Source organism: Chiloscyllium punctatum, chromosome 39, assembly GCF_047496795.1.
Source record: "Chiloscyllium punctatum isolate Juve2018m chromosome 39, sChiPun1.3, whole genome shotgun sequence".
Classification (NCBI taxonomy): Eukaryota; Metazoa; Chordata; class Chondrichthyes; order Orectolobiformes; family Hemiscylliidae; genus Chiloscyllium; species Chiloscyllium punctatum.
In genome coordinates this window covers 61996723-62018292 of record NC_092777.1, presented here as the reverse complement: position 1 = coordinate 62018292, position 21570 = coordinate 61996723, and the positions used below count along the sequence as shown (strand labels likewise).

Below are 21570 nucleotides of genomic sequence, written 5' to 3'. Positions count from 1 at the left end.
TGTCAATCAATGAACTGCTTTATCCTGGATGGTATCAAGCTTCTTTGTTGTTGGAGCTATACTCATCCAGGAAAGTGGGGAAGACTCCATTTTACTCTTGACTTGCACTTTGTAGATGGTGGACAGGATTTGGGGATTCAAGTGAGTTCCTGATGAAGGACTTTTGCCCAAACGTCGATTCTCTTGCTCCTCGGATGCTGCCTGAACTGCTATGCTTTACCAGCACCACACTCTTGACTCCCTGCAACAGTCCGAACCTCTAACCTATTTTGTAGCCACATTGTTTACGTGGCTAGTCCAGTTCACTTTCTGGTCAATGGTAATCCCCAAGGAATCTGAAGTCAGGGACTCTGCTAAGATTGATAGTGGGGAATTCAGTAACGACAATGCAATTGAAGTTAATGGTGATGGTTAGATTCTCTCTTATTGGATATGGTCATTTCCTGCCACTTGCTTCGCACAAATGTGACATGCCACTTACCAAGCCCAGATATCATCGAGTTCTTCCTACATTTGGACATGGACTGTTTCACTATTTGAGGTGTCAGAAATAGTACTGAGTATTGTGCAATCAGCAAACACCTCCACTTCTGACCTTATGATGGAGGGACGACCACTGATGAAGTTTGATGCCTTGTTACTAATGTCTTGGAAGTTTTTACTTTCACTTCACTTTCCTGATAAATGTACTGATGTGGAAATCATTAATGAAAAAAATAACAGAATGTGAATCCATTCTTGATTGTAACTTTACGTCTTGTTTTATTGCATGCACATAGCTAAAAGAAAGTGGTCAAAGGTGAACCCGTAACGTTGAGTTTGTGGTACATTCATCCTTGCATGTGTAGTTTCATTCAGAAAAAGGATTAGAGCTTGAAACCTGAATGTCGTAGTTGTTTTCATTTATGCCATGGAAACCTTGTTACCTGGGTACGTGTTGGCTAAAATTTGGCAGAACAGAAATAGGCAGGTTTCTACCCATTAACATTTCTTGTGAATTGGAGGCCAACTGTAATGAGGTAAATGCATCATTTGATGGATAAGGGCCAATACTGTGCACAAGGCATGATAGAATGCCCCTATCGTTTAGCGTCACTTCGCATTCCCTTATGCTAGTATTCTTAAAGACTTTTCTGGCAAACCAAAAAAAGATTATTTCCCTTCTAGAGCTGATCATCAAGTGATTGATTTCCATCCTGTATACATGCATAGTGGTCCACTTTGAAAGCTCATTTAAAATCTTTGAAAATTCTGTCATCTCATTAGTTGTGCAATATACTGAAGCTACTTTCCTGCCAAGTGGTGATGATATCCAAACTGCAACAAACCATTTCAATATCTCTGTAGCTGGAAATACGGCTAAGTTAGCAGCTGCAAAAAGTCATCTCTGCCATACTTGTAACAGCTGAGAAGGTGAAAAGGAAATTTAGGATTGAGGTGTTCATTAACATTATAGTTGTTTGCTATAGAAACATTTTTCGCTCAATGGGAATGGGCTAGGAACTGCCAAATTTTATAAGCAGCATGCTTTGTCAGTACATATGCTAAAATTGGAAGGATACAGAGAAGCTTAGTATGGTACACAAAGGATGCCACTCAAATTTGTGTTTTGAGCTTTTGGGGGCCTTTGTGGCACAGTGGTGATGTCCTTACCCTGGACCAAGGGGCCCAGGTTCAAGTCTCACCTGCTCCAGAGGTATGTAATAACATCTTTGAACAGGTCAATTAGAAAAAGAGGTTTAATAAAAAGAAATTAGATTAGTACAGTGGAAGAAAAGCTTCACTGTAAGTCATGATCATTCAAACTCTTTGAAAGCATATCCAATTGGTCTCACTTTCTCATCACCCTGTAAATATTTTAAAGCATTTTACCCAATTCAATCATGAAAGTTACTGTCTAACGTTTCCATAACACTTTCAGGCAGTGCATTTATTTCATCACATTAACTTGCTGTGAAAAAAAAAGAAATATTCATGTCACCTTCTGGTTCTTTTAACTGTTACCTTAAACCTGCATTCTCTGTCAGTTGGAACAATTTTTCTTTATCAAAGCTAGTTATAATTTTGAACCTCACTAACAAATGTCCTCTTAATTTTCTCTGCTATCAGCTTCTCTAGTGTCTCCACATAACTGAAGCTTGTCATGTCTTGGATCATTTGAATAAACCTTCTCCAAGGGCTTGACAGTCTTATAAATTGCATGTCCAAACTGAGGTTCTGTCCGCTGCACCATTATCACTCTGTAGTACTGCCCCTCGCATTGGTATTACCATGTAATACTGATCATGTCTCCAATATTACTCTAAACTACCAGGTTTTGCATTATTAGCCTGCAATACAGTTTAAATTGTTATATCAATATTGATTAGTGTTAATTCAGTAATGAGAACACAATGATTCAACAAATTGAAACTCTAGTTGATTCTGCTAAGAATTCCTATATAAAAGTTGTGTGTAAATTTTATCAAGAAACTCATTTTCATTCATAATTGCTTATGTTAGACAGAAGATAGACTCAAAAATTACACTTCCATTACTAATGCGTATATCTTAATTCTGGAGATTGGATGATTGAGATTTCCTAGGGTTTATTGGTAGATGTAGAAATCTGGTCCTTTCTAAAAACAATTTTGCAGATTTCTCTAACAAACAGGATCCAGTAAGAAAATTGACCCAACACACTGAATTTAATGGCTTTGTATTTGAAGCTTTTTCTGTCAAATTGTAGAGGAAGGTTAGAAATTGAGACATATTAAATGTATTATGTTTGAAGATCAGGGATTCTGCTAAGGTGTGTAAATGCAATGAAGCACACATCTTATCCACCACTGTGCTAGGCTACCATTCCTCTCCAAATACCCAAAGATAGGGATATGGCTGGAATGAGCTCTCTGTGTTCAAAAGGATGCATCTGCAAAAATGTTGTCATTGCTTTATGCCACTCTCTGGAGCAAGAGGCCCTCAAGAAACATTCTCCTATGTTCTTCTGCTTCCAATAGAGTAAGTCGGTCTTATGTAGAAGGAAAGCATTCACAGAGGGGTTTGGTGACCTTTTCCGTTGAAAGTTTGGGATTTTGTTAGAGATATTTGCAGGATTTGCTCCAGCTCTCAAATTTCATCTTATTGAAATTCTGGTGAGGCTTACAGCAGGAAAAAGGATAATCTGCTCAGTGTTTTTCCTTCTGATATACCCCATGCTGGGTTAGAAAATTAATCCATGGGTTCCTTAGTAGAAAAAGACAGAACAGAACACACTGGGAAGAATCTTAATGAATTTTTTTTTCAGATCCAGGACTTGACTGGATTTTCAGATTCCACATTAAGAGCTTCAATGAGATTTGAAACTATTTCATACAATGAACAAATTGCAAGGTCTTTTGGAGATATGACTTTAAAGATATACTATTTGACTAAGATTAATCTCTTAACTGTTCTTCTGTGATGCAGCAATGACTTTTGGACTAGTTACAATAGGCCTGACTGGAGTCAGTTCTCTCATGGGAAGAAATATAATTCAGGTAAATAAGTTTCAAAAGGCAAAGTATTGTAGGCACTGACATAGTGAAATATGAGAGGAAAATGCTGTAAATACTGAAAGAGGAAATGTTGAGTATTTTTATAATACCTTTTATAGCACCTTTTTTTATAGATGAACTTCAAATTATTTATGACAAGTATAAATGGAACACAAGGTAGATGGTATACACTTGAACAGTGAATACTTTATTGTAGGTCTCTCAGCTCCACAATGGTTTTTAGTCTGTCCCATAGCTCCCACCTCCAGGTCAGCTGATCCACTCTCTTCAAAGGACAGCACACACCCAACTACATACATATCATTTATTTCAACATCCCTTTAACCATAGATATGCATCTAACAATTTTAGCTATTACACTGACATTGTAGATAACATATGTACATCACTATGCTTTTGGAGCACTGCTCCTTCATCAGGTGAAGGAGCAGCACTCTGAAAGCTAGTGCTTCCAATTAAACCTCTTGGACTATAATCTGGTGTTGTGTGATTTTTAACTTTGTCTACTCAGTCCAACACTGGCATCTCCAAATCAGGAATCCAGATACACCGCATCCACTGATTCCCCATTGTCCACTGTGCTTGTAATGTCCTCAAAGAATTCCAATAAATTAATTAAACATGACCTGCCTTTCATAAGCCAATGGAGTGCCTGCCCGATGGGACAATTTCTATCCAGATGTCCTGCTATTTCCTCCTTGATGATAGATTCAAGCAGTTTCCTCACTGCAGAAGTTAATCTAACAGGTCTATAGTTACCCGCCTTTTGTCTACATCCTTTTGTAAACAGTAGCATCATATTTGCTGTTTTCCAATCTGCCAACCGCCCCTGAGTCCACTGAATTCTAGTAAATTACCAAAAGTGCAATTGTTATTTCCCCTATTGTCCCTTTCAATACTCTGGGATGCATACCATCAGGGCCGGGAGACTGGTCTTCCTTTAGCCCCATTAGCTTGCCCAACGCACTCTTTAGTGATAATGATAGTTTCGAGCTCCTCACTTGCTATAATTTCCTTGTCATCAATTATTGGCTTATTTGTGTCTTCACTGTGAGACCGACAGAAAACATCTGTTCAACGCCTCAGCCATTTCCTCATTCCCCATTATTAAATCCCCCTTCTCAACATCTAAAGGATCAATGTTTACTTTAGCCACTCTTTTTCATTTTATATATTTATAGAAATATTTGCTGTCTGTTTTTTATATTCTGAGCCAGTTTATTGTCATAATCTTTCCTTATAGCTTTTTTCCTGGCTTTCTGTTGACCTTTAAAGATTTTCCAATCCATGAGTTTCCCACCAATCTTTGCTACTTTATATGCATTAGCTTTCAATTTGATACCCTCCTTTATTTCCTTAGTTATCCATGGATGATTTTCCCTTTGCCTACAATCCTTCCTTTTCACTGCTATATACTTCTGCTGAGCACTGTGAATAATCACTTTGAAAGTCCTTCACTGTTCCTCAATTGTCCCACTACGTAATCTTTGCTCCCATTCTATCTTAGTCAACCTCTCCCTCATCACATTGTAGCCTCCTTTGTTTAAGTGCAAGACATTGATATTGGATTTTGCCTTCTCACCCTCCATCTGCACTTTAAATTCACCCATACTGTGATCATTCCTTCCAAGACGATCCTAACTATGAGCTCATCAGTTATTCCTGTCTCATTACACAGGACCATATCTAGGATAGCTTGTTCCTTCTATAGGTTCCATTACACACTGTTCAAGGAAACTATCACAGATACATTCTATGAATTCCTCCTCAAGACTACTTTGACCATCTTGGTTTGATCAATCAATATGTAGATTAACATCCCCCTTGGTAATTGCCATTTCTACATGTATCAGGTATTTCTTTGTTTATTGCCAACCCTACCATGATATTGTTATTTGGTGGCCTATAGACAACGCCCTTCAGTGACTTTTTCCCCTTACTATTTCTAATTTCCACCAACATTGATACAACCTTTTTCTCCATGGAACCTATATCATCTCTCACTGCTGCCCAGATGTCATTCATAAATATCAGAGTTACCCCACATCCCTTTCCTTCCTGTCTGTCCTTCTGAATAGTCTGATACCCCTTATTGAACTCCCAGTCGTGACCACCCTGCAACCATGTCTCTGTAATGGCCTCTAAATTATACGCATTCGTGACAATTTGTGCCGTCAACTCATTTACATTGTTTCAAATGCTGCAAGCATTCAGAAAAAGTGGCCTTATACCAGTTTTTATACCTTTGTTTTGAATCCTAACCCCTCCACCAGAAGAACCTTTACTTTTAAACATTCTCTCTTTTTCTGCTGCTTACCTGGTTTCCATTCATCCTAGTGCTACACTGCCCAGCTGCTTCTTGCTTTTTATTTACTGTCTTGATTCTCTTTCTCCTTAAGCCCTCACCTTCTCTAGCTAACTCAGAGCCTCCCCTTAGGTTCCCATTCCTTCAGCCAAACTAGTTTAAAGTCCACCCAATTTGGGAAGTATTTAATCCAGTCAGCCGATCGTTATTTCTGCTAATACCGACTTCATGACCATCTCCTTGGACCACTTGGAGTGGGCATCTACGACCACTAGTGACAACTGTCCCTCTGCAAAATCAATGGGAATCTGCTGCCATGGTGATTGAGGCCATTCCCATGATGGAGTGACAACGGTGCAGGATGTCCTTACTCATATGCAGGATTCACATGATCCTGCTTTTTCCTCAATCTCTCAGTCAGACTTTGGACTACATACATAACAATTTTACTTTGTTTAGACATGTACAAATGTAACGACAATTTAACTTTACACAAATATTTCTAGTAGTAAGTGTGCTTTTTATTTGTTATTCTGTCTAGGCAACGCTAACTTTTGAAGGAATGATCCTAGGACCCATACTAGGTGTATTTACTTTAGCAGCATTATTTCCAAAGAGCAATGGTAAGGTAAGGCCATAAACTTATTATCAAGCATCAATAAAGACTAATTTTAGCACTTAAGTACGGTATTTGTGGAGATACGATTCCACTGGCGCAATTGTGATGGAGTACAGTCCTGGCTTATCTAGTGAATCTGGTCCAAAACTTAGACATGGGGTTAATGATAATGTTTCATTTGCATGGATGAAACAGAATTATTTTCAAAGAATGAACCACTCACCCAAGATATGTCCAGGAAGCCCTGTTACATTTTCAAAAAGGGAACACGATGAATTGTGTAAGAGGACAAGTATGAGGCAATGGAAGACACCCAGGAAAATCAGACTGACTGGGTTGCTTTTTAAAGGAACTGACGCAGACATGATTCAGTTTGATTTATTATTGTCACATGTACCAAGATACAGTGAAAAGTATTGTTTTGTGTGCTAACCAGACCTATCATACCTTACGTAAGTACATCAGGGTAACAGAACAAAATACAGGTATTCTGTGTGACAGCTACACAGAATGTGCAGACAAAGAACAACTCTAATATGATGGGCTGAATGGTTCTGTGCATCTGCATTTTAAGATTCAATTTCCACAAAATTCCACTGCCTTCACACCTGTAGTTTATGCTGCCTCTGTTCAAAACAGCATCCAGGCCAATGTGTCCTTCTGGTCCAATCCTCACCAGAAGCCACTCTGGGAGGAATCAGTGTGAGCACAATCGGCCCACACCTAAATATTGCACAGTTGAGGAATCAGGCATAGCATCTCAGAGTTGGCCGTGCATTTGAGCAATAAGAGCTCTCATTCACACTCTTAAAGAAACGCCAAATCATTGGGATAGACTTGTACTGGCTGCTGCTGAATTAGTAAAAATATTTGCTGGATTATTATTTAGTCTACCAAATTATTGTATAATAGGATATTAAAGAAGCTGTACTCTATTGGAAATCTTATAGCATGTGGTCTTGATTTAGAATTCAAGGGCTCTGTTCAGAATACTTCATTTCAGATGAGAGTGAAGCAGTTTCTTCCCTTTGTGGACCTAGAGCAGATGGAGGGAAATGAACAGTGGTAACAGGAGAGGATACGGGTAAGGGAACCCTGTGTCCTTTTGCTTTGAAGGGTCTACAAGAAACAAATTTCTTCATTTAACTTTAGCAAGTAACATTAGATTCAACCACTTCATCAAGGAGGTGCTCACCGAAATCTCCCACCAGTTGCAGCGGGATCTGCAGCCACAGAGTGATAGAATATTAATACTGAGCTTATCTCTGTCAGATTCACTGAGCTCATCCAGAGGATATTTGCCTCTTGTTCCAGTTTGCTATTCAGAAATGTAAGTGAGATAACAGACTTTGCGCGCAAAGACACTAGAATACATTTCATTCTATTTGCCAGAGAGAAGTAGCTATCACCTCGTGCCCCTTTGTTTTATTCACTTGTTGGGTGTGGTTCTTGCTGGCTAGGCCAATATTTATGAAGGGCTCCTGCCCAAAACGTCGGTTTTCCTTCTCCTTGGATGCTGCCTGACCTGCTGTGCTTTTCCAGCACCACTCTAATCTTGACTGATTTCCAGCATCTGCAGTCCTCACTTTCACAAATATTTATTGGTCAAACCTACTTGCCCTTGAGAAAGTGGTGATGAGCTGCCATTTTGGACCACTGCAACACATGCATTTAGGTGGCTCCCCACTGCCCTGAGAAAGGGAATTCCAGGATTTGGACCCACCCATTGTTTGCACATGCACCATTGCAGGTATCATGTGCAAGTTCGATGGTGTTTTCTAAAGTACCTCTAGTGCCAGGATTTGAGCTGGTGGCAGCAAGAATGAGAGCTGTTTCTTCCTCAATACGATCTTCCTGCTCTCCTTTCACTATCTGACCGGAGTGTAGTTCTTTAGTGTCAGAAAGAAGAAAGGAACAAGACAGACAGATAAATTGTTCAAGAGGAGAAATGTGAGGCAATGGAAAAAGCCCAAAAAGGTCAGACTGATTGGGTTGCTTCCAACAATCTGACCGATTGATAGAAATTGTCGATTGATGAAAGGGAATGTGATGCTTTGAGTACTGAGAGAGAACACTGGAGGGATGGTGGATATGGCATTTGAAAGTGTGTTTCCTAAGCTTGACCACTCATGTGATGTCATTGGCAATCTTGTGCATCCTGCTGCTTAGCATTGACACCATAGCTTTCTACTCCCACTGCCTTCTGAGAGTTCTGCCATATGGTTTTTAGTGAGGAGTGGGGAATGGTTGAGCAAGAAGAATATAAATCATAAAGAGACTTTGGGATGAAGGTGAAGTGGGATGTCAGAAGGATGACAACATACATTCACACTAACGTCTCCAGTAGTTTCAGCACTGTTGTTGGCCATGATCTCAATTATTGTCATTCCAATGGTAGCAGGCACAGTTTTCTCCATGAACCCCTCCAGCAATGCACCAGTGTGTCCTGCAAGAGAGAGAAAAGTGCATCAGTAAGTTCTACACAAAGCAAATGGGTGATGTGGCTATCAAACTGAATAACTTGCATTGAATGCAAACTGTAGGATGTGGATTGAAAATGTGTTGCTGGAAAAGCGCAGCAGGTCAGGCAGCATCCGAGGAGCAGGAGAATCGACGTTTCGGGCATGAGCCCTTCTTCAGGAATGAGGAGAGTGTGCCAAGCAGGCTAAGATAAAAGGTTGGGAGGAGGGGCTTGGGGGAGGGGCTCTCCATCCCCACCCCCACTCCAGCCTATCACTCTCACCTTAACTTCCCTCCACCTATCGTATTTCCAACGCCCCTCCCCCAAGTCCCTCCTCCCAACCTTTTATCTTAGCCTGCTTGGCACACTCTCCTCATTCCTGAAGAAGGGCTCATGCCCGAAACGTCGATTCTCCTGCTCCTTGGATGCTGCCTGACCTGCTGCGCTTTTCCAGCAACATATTTTCAGCTCTGATCTCCAGCATCTGCAGTCCTCACTTTCTCCTGTAAGATGTGGGTGTAATGTAAGCAATGGTGGAAAGCTTATGAGTGAAGCAAGGATTTAGGTACAAGACTTGGTTGATAGAAATTATTGATAGGTGATTGGGAGTGTGATGCTGTGAGTACTGAGAGAACACTGGATATGACATTTGAAACTGTATTTCCTGAGCTTAACCACTCACTGATGTTTTTGTGATCATGTCTGTGGCCAGCAAGGTTTTGGAAAGAATTCTGAGGGATAGGATTTATGACTATTTGGAAAAGCATACCATGATTAAAGGCAGTTAGCATGGCTTTGTGAGGGGTAGTTCATGCCTCACAAACCTTATTGAGTTCTTTGAGGAGGTGAAGAGACAGGTTGATGAAGGTCAAGCAGTTGGTGTAGTGTACATGGACTTCAGCAAGGCATTTGATAAGGTTCCCATGGTAGGCTCATTCATAAAGTCAGGAGGTATGGGATACAGGGAGATTTGGCTATCTGGATTCAGAACTGGTTGGCTGACAGAAGGCAGAGAGTGGTTGTAGATGGAAAGTATTCTGCCTGGAGGTCAGTATTGAGTGGCGTCCCGCAGGGCTCTGTTTTTGGGCCTCTGCTCTTTGTAGTTTTTATAAATGACATGGATGAGGAGGTTGAGGGGTGGGTTAGTAAATTTGTCAATGACACAAAGGTTGGAGGAGCCATTGATAGTAACAAGGGCTATTGCAGGCTGCAGCATGACATAGACAGGATGCAGAGCTGGGTTGAGAAATGGCAGATGGAGTTCAACCTGGATAAACGCGAAGTGATGCATTTTGGAAGGTCGAACTTGAATGCTGAATATAGGATTAAAGACGGGATTCTTGGCAGTGTAGAGGAACAGAGAGATCTTGGTATTCAAGTGCATAGATCCCTCAAAGTTGTCACCCAAGTAGATAGGGTTGTTAAGAAAGCATATGATGTTTTGGCTTTCATTAACAGGGGGGTCGAGTTTAAGAACTGCAAGGTTTTGCTGCAGCTCTACAAGTCTCTGGTGAGACCACATTTAGAATATTGTGTCCAGTTCTGGTCGCTCTATTATAGGAAAGATACGGAGGCTTTGGAGAGGGTGCAAAGAAGGTTTACCAGGATGCTGCCTATACTGGAGGGCTTGTCTTACAAGGAGAGGTTGACTGAGCTCGGACTTTTCTCTCTGGAGAGGAGGAGGAAGAGAGGTGACCTGATCGAGGTATATATGGTAATGAGAGGCATAGATAGAGTCAATAGCCAGAGACATTTCCCCAGGGCAGGACTGACTGCCACAAGGGATCATAGTTTTACGGTGTTAGGAAGAAGGTATAGAGGAGACATCAGAGGTATGTTCTTTACACAGAGTTGTGAATGCACGAAATGCATTGCCAGCAGTGTGGTGGGAGTAGAGCCATTAGGGACATTTCAGTAACTGCTGGACATCCACATGGACAGCAGTGAATTGAGGGGAGCGTATGTTAGGTTATTTTATATTAGATTAGGATTAATCCTCAGCACAACATTGGGCTGAAGGTCCTGAGCTGTGCTGCACTTTTCTGTGTTCTATCCTTGGGACTGCACTCAGTGTTGACAACCACAACTATTGCCTCCCACTGCCTTCCAAGAATCTGCTGCCATTTTCGCCCTCTACAAAGAGAAAATATCTCTCCTTTGCAATCCTCTCAATCCCGACTTTAGTACAATTTTGGAACACCTTGGAGCTCATTGGTTTAATTTTGTGCCATCATCCAGCATTTTCATTAGTTCTCATTCTCGTCTACAACCATTTCCCGTTCCCGTTCCAGCCAGAACACCATCCCTCTAAGAGACAAACTGACTTTGAGTCCGACAAACTTTTCTTGATTTTGCACCAACTGATTCAGCATGTAGCCACTCAACAGGGTGGATAGCATTGAAAAGTGCAGCACAGCACAGGACCTTCAGCCCAATGTTGTGCTGAGGATTAATCTTAATCTAATATAAAATAACCTAACATACGCTCCCCTCAATTCACTGCTGTCCATGTGGATGTCCAGCAGTTACTGAAATGTCCCTAATGACTCTGCTTCCACCACTACTGCTGGCAGTGCATTCACAACTCTGTGTAAAGAACATGCAAAAATTATTCAAATTAATTTACCCAGCTGCATGAAATTTGCCTACATTTGAAGCAAAGCATGCTGGTTAAATGTGCATCTAATAACAATGCCTGCTTTCCAGCCTAATTGAATTTTGTGAACAGTGCATTGCAAATACCATAAGCTACCAAATGGATCTTGAGTGCATACACTGTTTAGACTATTGGAGAATTTACCCTGAATTGGTGTATATGCACTGTAACTCAGTGTTTGGGAGGTGTGGGGGAAAAGATTTGTGTTTATGTTGCATCTTTATGTCTACCAAACATTTCAAAAAGCTTTACAACTAATTAAATACATTTGAAATGCAGGAAACACAATTTCCAATTTCCAGCAAGCTCCCACAAAAAGCAATGTGATAATGACCAGATTATCTGTTTTCATGGAGTTGATCACACCGGGGATAAGAAAATAAAAAACAGGAGTAGTTTCTTCAGCCCTTCAGTATTGTGAAGGTAAAGTCACCACAGTCCTGCCAGACCATACATCTGCTCCTTCATCAGAGTGACAACTCATGGTGATGTAACTGGCCTCAGGCAAGGGGAGAGCTTGAGGAGTAAAGTCCTACATGGGAACCTCAGCTGGTGCAGGAATTGAATCAACATTGTTGCTGGCATTACACTGTTTTGTAAACCAACCATCATCCAACTGAGCTAATCCGTACCATTCAATGAAATAAGTCCCCCACTCTTCTAATAGTGAATGGGATGTTTATATCTACCCGAGAGAACAGACTAGTACCAGGTTTAACCTTTGGTGCAACACTGAAAGTTGTAAATCAGCCTGTCAGCATTGTCTTTTCAGTTCAATCTATGCTGTGGGACTTGACTCCAGAACCAGTGACCCAAAACTGGGAGTGTTACCAAGTGAGCCATGGTTGAACAGAACAGGAAGTCCAAATGATGGTGATTAGTTTTATCTAAACATGCCTTCTCTGTGGTAGAGCAAACTCGAGACTATAACAGAGAAGCATCAAGGCATCATTGTTACCTTAGACTAAATGCATAACATTTATCCTAAAGACTGACTTCTGATGTACAATTGGTGGAGATCTCATGTCATGCCTCAGTCTAAGCTTTAAGGCAAAAATGAAGTGCTTTGGCAGTTGAGTTTATTAGCTGGAACTTTCCAACAAGTTGGATGTACTGCTTGTAACAGAATTCAAATGTTTTGTACGTTACAGTTATAAACTTTCTTACCATGGCTGAGCATTGCACTCAATACAGACTATTTGAAACAGAGACATACCAATAATCATAGAATCCCTATCAAGTCTGCACTGACCATCTAAAGAGCATCCCACTCAGACCTAGCCTCAATCCTATCCCCATAACATCACATTTACCGTGGCTAATGCACCTGACCTGCACATCTTTGGACTGTGGGAGGACACTGCAGCACAAGAGGATACCTATGCAGGCATTGGGAGAACATGCAAGGCCACACGGTCGTTCAAAGTTAGCATTGAACCTGGGTCTGTGAGGCAGTAGTGCTAACCACTGAGCCATCGTGCTGCCCCTTTGTTTTACTATTTACCTGTGCTTATTTTTCATTCGGCATCCTTTGAATTAAGGCCCTTTTCTTTGTTTCACCTCCCCCAGGGAGCATGTGTGGGTTGGTTTGTTGGAGTAGTCTTGTCCACATGGATAGGGATTGGTGGCCTGATCTATCCACCTTCTAATGAATTTAAAGAATTACTCGAGACATCAACAGCAGGCTGCATGGAGATTAATACGACCACCTCTACCCCTGTGAATGTAACATCTCCGCTGACCACCATAATATTTACCAAACAGGAAGAAAGGTGAGCATGTCAATGTAGAATTGATCAGAAGTGTGCATTTTATCATAATGTTTGTGACTTCTCCACTTTTACAATATCCTTTGAGTCTCAGAATAGATTAACCCATAGACAATTAAACAGATCTTTGGGTCTGGGAATAAGAAATCTGGTTTTGAAATAAAGAATCCATGCCAACCTGAGTCAGCCTTTCAATATTAAACCAGAAAATTCCAAAAAGAAGCAGCAGGTCTGCAGCATCAATGGAGAAAAAAAAGTGATGACCATTTAAAACGTATAATTGTTGTTTGGGAGTTTGGATTCTAAAGTGGAAGAAAAATGCAATTTAGTTTTCAGGCCTGTTAATTTTTTTTGTTTCAAATAAGGTCAGGAAGTAATTTTGAACAGTGAGTTCAAAGCAGCATTTACAAGAAATCATATAATTTAAGTTAACTAACCAGCTAGGCACCTGGGGAGACAATTGCCAAGTATTTGCTGACTTGGGTTCTAGAACCTCCAGAGAGCAAAAGGAGTGGGGTGAAGGGGCAATGCCAGAAGCATGTTCATGCAGAGAGACAGGGTTAATAACAACAGAGCTGCTGTTAAACCTTCAAGCAGTTAGAACTGGACTGAAGTATTGAGAAACGATGGCTCATTGGAAGAAAGATCCAGAAATACAACATTGTGGAAGTGTTCAAGACACATACAAAAATGTTGAAATCGTGAGTTGAAGAAATCTATCTTGTATGACCAGTGAGCTGAGATAGCAGTTTGTTTCAAGGGTCCTGAGGAGAGATATTTAGTAAATAGCAATTGATTGATTATACTACAGAAATTTGTCAAAAGAAACACAATTATAGAGTAGGAGAAAGTGAGGACTGCGGGTGCTGGAGATCAGAGCTGAAAAATGTGTTGCTGGAAAAGCGCAGCCGGTCAGGCAGCATCCAAGGAGCAGGAGAATCAACGTTTCAGGCATAAGCCAGGTGAGTGCCAGGTGAGGAAGAAGCTTTAACATGGAGATAAGAGCAATCCATTAGTGAGGTTTAAGTGTCAGTAAGATTATTGATGGGCTAAAAGAAATTAATCTTTCTTTCTGACCTTTTGAAATGAGATTATTCCAATAGATCTAGTGTAGTGTAATATACTTTCTGCTTTGCTTCTGTAATAGACCTTTCTGTTCTTTTCTTAAAAGAATGTTGGGAGCTACATGAGATTATGTTCAGTCAGTCAGCTCCATGACAAACAAAGAAAAAAAAGAAACTTTGATCTATCACGCCAGGTTTTATCAGACTTATCTGGTATAAGCTTGAATCATATCAACACCTGTGACCTTGCATCATCAACCCTCCTATTTTCAATTTTTATGTCTTGAAATTACTTTTGTTAAATTTCAGTTTCAAAACAATATTTTAACCAATAATTAAAAGGGCTTGTAGTGTCTGAATTTAGCCATCTGCAGATTTGGTTTAAGCATCAAGAAGCAAGTGATATATTTTTGTTTAATAAAGTCAATTATTTTCTATAACAGTTTCTACTGAATCTCGTGATTTTCAGAGTTGCGATAGTATTAAAAGATGTGTGATACATGCTGTCAGTCTAGTGAACTTTGTCAGTCAGTATATCATTCCTTAAATAAGGGATCCAAAACAATACATGGTAACTGATTAGTGTTTTGTGTAGTTTTAACAAAACCTTCCTACTTTAATACTCCAATCCCTTTGAAATAAAGTCCAACAGTTCACTTCCTTTACCTGCAAGGTTTGTGAAGGTTTGTAGCTCAGGTTGAGGTTTAGGGTGTAGGTTTGCTCGCTGAGCTGTAGGTTTGATATCCAGACGTTTCATTACCTGGCTAGGTAACATCATCAGTGGTGACCTCCAAGTGAAGCAAAGCTGTTGTCTCCTGCTTTCTATTTATATCTTTCTCCTGGATGGGGTTCCAGGGGTTTGTGGTGATGTCATTTCCTGTTCGTTTTCTGAAGGGTTGATAGATGGCATCTAGATCTATGTGTTTGTTTATGGCATTGTGGTTGGAGTGCCAGGCCTCTAGGAATTCTGTGGCATGTCTTTGCTTAGCCTGTCCCAGGATAGGTGTGTTGTCCCAGTCGAATTGGTGTTTTTTTTCATCCGTGTGTAGGGCTACGAGGGAGAGAGGGTCATGCTTTTTTGTGGCTAGCTGGTGTTCGTGTATCCTGGTGGCTAACTTTCTTCCTGTTTGTCCTACGCAGTGTTTGTGGCAGTCCTTGAATGGAATTTTGTAGATGATGTTGGTTTTGTCCATGGGTCGTACTGGGTCTTTTAAGGTTGTTAGTTTTTGTTTGAGAGTGTTGGTGGGCTTGTGTGCTACTAGGATTCCGAGGGGTCTCAGTAGTCTGGCTGTCATTTCTGAGACTTCTTTGATGTATGGTAAAGTGGTTAGGGTTTCTGGCTGTGTTTGGTCTGCTTGTCGTGGTTTGTTCATGAGGAATCTGTGGACTGTATTTTTTGAGTATCCGTTCTTCTTGAATACGTTGTATAGGTGGTTCTCCTCTGTTTTCCGAAGTTCACCTGTGCTGCTGTGTGTGCTGGCTTGTTGAAATAGTGTTCTGATACAGCTTTGTTTTTGTGTGTTGGGATGGTTGCTGGTGTAGTTAAGTATTTAGTCAGTGTTTGTCGGTTTTCTGTATACGCACGTTTGTAGTTCTCCGTTGTCCTTTCTTCCAACTGTGACGTCCAGGAATGTGAGTTTGTTGTCGGTTTCTTCCTCCTTGGTGAACTTTATGCCTGTGAGGGTGTTGTCTTTTCTACCTTATTTCATTTTGTGATGACAAATATGTTACCTGTGTAGCGGAGTCAGATTTTTGGTTTGATGGTTGGTAGGGCTGTTTGTTCTAGTCTTTACATCACTGCTTCTGCTATGAATCCTGATAGTGGAGATCCCATGGGTGTGCTGTTGGTTTGTTTGTAGATTATGTTGTTGAAGGTGAAGTAGGTGGTTAGGCACAGGTCCACTAGTTTCATGATGTTTTTGTTGGTAATGTGATTGATGATTGTTGGGCTGTGTGATGGTCTCTTCTAAAAGTGTGGTAAGTCTTTCTTTTGCCAGATCGATGTTGATGGAGGTGAACAGTGCTGTTACGTCGAATGAGATCATTGTTTCGTCTTCCACTATTTTGGTGTTTTTGATGATTTTTAGGAATTCCTGGGGGTAGTGGATGGAGTGCAGTGACTCTTCTACTGGGTACTTCAGTCTTGCGTGTAGTTCTTTGGCCAGTCTGTAAATTGGTGTTCCGGGTCGTGAGACTATGGGTCTGAGGGGGGCTCCTGGTTTATGGATTTTTGGTAGTCCATACAATCGTGGGGTGTTGGTCCCGTCTAGTTGCATTTTCTGGAATTCCGTCTTGTTTAATTGTCCGGAACTGTGTAATTTTCTTAGGAGATATGTAATTTTGTTTCCTAGTTTTGGGGTTGGGTCTAGCGCCAGCTGTTGGTAGGTGTTGGTGTCTGCGAGTAGTGCATTGACTTTCTCGATGTAGTCCCTTCTGTTCAGGATGACTGTGAGCCGACCCTTGTCTGCAGGTAATATGACAATGTTTTTGTCTTTTTTGAGGTTTTCTAGGGCTTTTCTTTCTTGTGTGTTCAGTTTGTTTCCTTCCCTCTTTCAGCTCAGAGTAGGTGCAACAACTGTCTGACTGATCATTTGTTGTGTTTCTTCCGTGAGTTTGTTAGGAGAAAGTGGGGACTGCAGATGCTGGGGATCAGAGCTGAAAAATGTGTTGCTGGAAAATCGCAGCAGGTCAGGCAGCATCCACGGAGCAGGAGAATCGGTGTTTCGGGCATAAACCCTTCTTCAGGAAGGGCTTATGCCCGAAACGTCGACTCACCTACACCTTGGATGCTGCCTGACCTGCTGCGCTTTTCCAGCAACACATTTTTCAGCTCCATGACTTTGTTGTCCTTCAATGTGGTTTCTAATGCCGCTAGGAAATCCTTCTTGTCAGCGTCTCGGTAATTGAAATTTAGTCCTTTTACTAGTACTGCTTTTTCTGTGTCTGATGGGGGCGGGGTTCGGTCTGAGAAGTTCTTTATCCACGCCCCTGTGTTATCGGTTTTGTTTTTGTTTGTGAGTTTGAGAAGTTTTGTCTTCAGGTCCCGATTTTTCTTTATCTGTGTTTGTCGTTGTTTGGTGTTTACGGCTCGTTCTACCGCGTCTGTCCATTCTTGATTTGTTGCTTGTTTGAATAACGGTTTTTGACGCGCAGTTTCCCTGTTGTATTTTCGGAGTCTGTGGTGGGCGTCATTGATTAGTTCTCGGAGCATTCTGTGGCCGTTTCGTTGTGTTAAACATCTGGCTTGAGGTGTTTTTATCAGCGGTTTGTATTGGAGACATTTTGGCAGTACCTGTTTTCTCAAACATTCATGCAGGAAGTATAGTTGTTCGTGAGTGGAACTCTCTCGGATAGCATTCCTTTCCCATCTTCGGGCAAGTTGTAGCGTGTTGCGCCCATAGGTTTTTGCAAGGTTTGTGAAGGTTTGTAGCTCAGGTTGAGGTTTAGGGTGTAGGTTTTCTCGCTGAGCAGTAGGTTTGATATCCAAGACCACTCAGAATCCTAGTAGCACACAAACCTACCAAGACTCGCAAGCAAAAACTAACAACCTTAAAAGACCCAGTACCACCCATGGACAAAACCAACGTCATCTACAAAATTCCATGCAAGGACTGCCACAAACACTACGTAGGACAAACAGGAAGAAAGTTAGCCACCAGGATAAATGAACACCAGCTAGCCACAAAAAGACACGACCCTCTCTCCCTCGTAGCCCTACACACGGATGAAAAAAAACCACCATTTCGACTGGGTCAACACATCTATCCTGGGACAGGCTAAGCAAAGACGTGCCAGAGAATTCCTAGAGACCTGGTACTCCAACCACAATGCCATAAATAAACACATAGATCTAGATGCCATCCATCAACCCCTCAGAAAACGAACAGGAAATGACATCACCACAAACCCCTGGAACCCCATCCAGGAGAAAGATATAAATAGAAAGCAGGAGACAACAGCTTCGCTTCACTTGGAGGTCACCACTGATGATGTTACCTAGCCAGGTAATGAAACTTCTGGATATCAAACCTACAGCTCAGCGAGCAAACCTACACCCTAAACTTCCTTTACCTATTAACCATTGAACTAGGACTCCAAAATCTCTCTATTCTTTTGCTTGCTGCAGTCTTTCTCCACTTAAATAATATTCAGTCCCTCTGTTCCTGCCAAAGTGCACAATCTCATACTTCCGCATATTATATGCATCTGACATGTTTTTACCATTCACTCACTTAACATGATCACATCCCTTTGGGGAATCTTTATGTCATCCTCACCACTTGTCTTCCCACTTATTTTTCTGTCATCCACAAATGTTGTCATTCACATGTGGAACATACATGTCACTGGTTGGCCAACATTTATTGCTTGTCCTTAATTGCCCCTTGAGAAGGTGGTGATGAGCTGTCTTCTTGAACTACTGTAATCCATGTGCTGTAGGTAGATCCACAATGCTATTAGGGAGGAAATTCCAGGATTTTTACCTGGTAACAGTGAAGACACAGCGGTATATTTCAAATTCTGGATTAGTGGTGCTGGAAGGGCACAGAAGTTCAGGCAGCATCTGAGGAGCAGTAAAATCGACGTTTCGGGCAAAAGCCCTTCATCAGGAATACAGGCAGAGAGCCTGAAGGGTGGAGAGATAAGTGAGAGGAGGGTGGGGGGTGGGGAGAAAGTAGCATAAAGTACAATAGGTGAGTGGGGGAGGGGATGAAGGTGATAGGGCGGGGGGGAGAGTGGAGTGGATAGGTGGAAAAGAAGATAGGCAGGTAGGACAAGTCATGGGGACAGTGCTGAGTTGGAAGTTTGGAACTGGGGTGAGGTGGGGGAAGGGGAAATGAGGCAACTGTTGAAGTCCACATTGATGCCCTGGCATTGAAGTGTTCCGAGGCGGAAGATGAGGCGTTCTTCCTCCAGGCGTCTGGTGGTGAGGGAGCGGCGGTGAAGTAGGCCCAGGACCTCCATGTCCTTGGCAGAGTGGGAGAGAGAGTTGAAATGTTGGGCCACGGGGCGGTGTGGTTGATTGGTGCGGGTGTCCCGGAGATGTTCCCTAAAGCGGTCTGCTAGGAGGCGTCCAGTCTCCCCAATGTAGAGGAGACCGCATTGGGAGCAACGGATACAATAAATGATATTGGTGGATGTGCAGGTAAACCTTTGATGGATATGGAAGGCTCCTTTAGGGCCTTGGATGGAAGTGAGGGAGGAGGTGTGGGCACAGGTTTTGCAATTCCTGCGGTGGCAGGGGAAGGTGCCAGGATGGGAGGGTGGGTTGAAGGGGCGTGGACCTGACCAGGTAGTCACGGAGGGAACGGTCTTTGCGGAAGGCCGAAAGGGGTGGGGAGGGGAGGGAAATATATCCCTGATGGTGGGGTCTGTTTGGGGGTAGCGGAAATGTCGGTGGATGATTTGGTACATGCGAAGGTTAAAGTGAGGACTGCAGATGCTGGAGATCAGAGCTTAAAAATGTGTTGCTGGAAAAGCGCAGCAGGTCAGGCAGCATCAAAGGAGCAGGAGAAGCGACGTTTCGAGCATAAGCCCTTCTTCAGGAATTTATGCGAAGGTTGGTAGGTGTGGAAGGTGAGCACCAGGGGCGTTCTGTCCTTGTTATGGTTGGAGGGGTGGGATCTGAGGGCGGAGGTGCGGGATGTGGACGAGATGCGTTGGAGGGCATCTTTAACCATGTGGGAAGGGAAATTGTGATCTCTAAAGAAGGAGGCCATCTGGTGTGTTCTGTGGTGGAACTGGTCCTCCTGGGAGCAGATCCGGCGGAGGAATTGGGAATACGGGATGGCATTTTTGCAGGATGTAGGGTGGGAAGAGGTGTAATCCAGGTAGCTGTGGGAGGTTTCCAACTTCATAGTCCGGGAACCCCGCAGTGCCCGGTTCTACCTCCTTCCCAAGATCCACAAGCCTGACCACCCTGGCCGACCCATTGTCTCAGCATGCTCCTGCCCCACTGAACTCATTTCTACCTACCTCGACACTGTCCTATCCCCCCTAGTCCAGGAACTCCCCACATACGTTCGAGACACCACCCAAGCCCTCCACTTCCTCCAAGCCCTCCGTTTCTTCCTCTCCCGACATCCCCAACAGTACCCTTCCACTGACACTCTCATTCATTTGGCCGAACTGGTCCTCACCCTTAATAATTTCTCAGTTGAATCCTCCCATTTCCTCCAGACCAAAGGGGTAGCCATGGGCACACATATGGGCCTCAGCTGTGCCTGTCTCTTTGTTGGCTACGTAGAACAGTCCATCTTCCGTAATTACTCCGGCTCCACTCCCCACCTCTTCCTCCGCTATATTGATGACTGCATTGGCGCCACCATGTGCTTCCGCGAGGAGGTTGAGCAATTCATCAACTTCACCAACACATTTCACCCTGACCTTAAATTTACCTGGACCATCTCTGACACCTCCCTCCCCTTCCTGGACCTCTCCATCTCCATTAATGACGACCAACTTGATACCGACATTTTTTACAAACCCATCGACTCCCACACCTACCTGGATTACACCTCTTTCCACCCTATCTCTTGCAAAAATGCCATCCCGTATTCCCAATTCCTCCGCCGCCGCCGTATCTGCTCCCAGGAGGACCAGTTCCACCACAGAACACACCAAATGGCCTCCTTCTTTAGAGATTGCAATTTCCCTTCCCACGTGGTTAAAGATGCCCTCCAATGCATCTCGTCCACATCCCGCACCTCCGCCCTCAGACCCCACCCCTCCCCCACCAAGGACATGGACGTCCTGGGCCTCCTTCACCGCCGCTCCCTCACCACCAGACGCCTGGAAGAAGAACACCTCACCTTGCGCCTCGGAACACTTCAATGCCAGGGCATCAATGTGGACTTCAACAGTTTCCTCATTTCCCCTTCCCCCACCTCACGCCAGTTCCAAACTTCCAGCTCAGCACTGTCCCCATGACTTGTCCTACCTGCCTATCTTCTTTTCCACCTATCCACTCCACTCTCCCCCCCGCCCTATCACCTTCATCCCCTCCCCCACTCACCTATTGTACTCTATGCTACTTTCTCCCCACCCCCCACCCTCCTCTCACTTATCTCTCCACCCTTCAGGCTCTCTGCCTGTATTCCTGATGAAGGGTTTTTGCCCAAAACGTCGATTTTACTGCTCTTCAGATGCTGCCTGAACTT

At 42.8% G+C, this 21570-nt stretch overlaps 1 protein-coding gene and 1 pseudogene across 2 annotated transcripts in view; both read left to right on the top strand.

Moving 5' to 3' along the window:
* LOC140464140 (sodium-coupled monocarboxylate transporter 1-like) overlaps positions 1-21570 on the top strand; it is a 91241-nt gene that overhangs the window by 60268 nt on the left and 9403 nt on the right. For both annotated transcript variants that reach the window (XM_072558906.1, XM_072558907.1), the window contains exons 12-14: positions 3448-3518; positions 6383-6469; positions 13147-13349. In XM_072558906.1, coding sequence (XP_072415007.1) covers positions 3448-3518; positions 6383-6469; positions 13147-13349 — 361 coding nt within the window. The remainder of the gene's footprint in view (positions 1-3447; positions 3519-6382; positions 6470-13146; positions 13350-21570) is intronic.
* On the top strand, positions 1523-1619 carry LOC140464243 (U6 spliceosomal RNA; annotated as a pseudogene).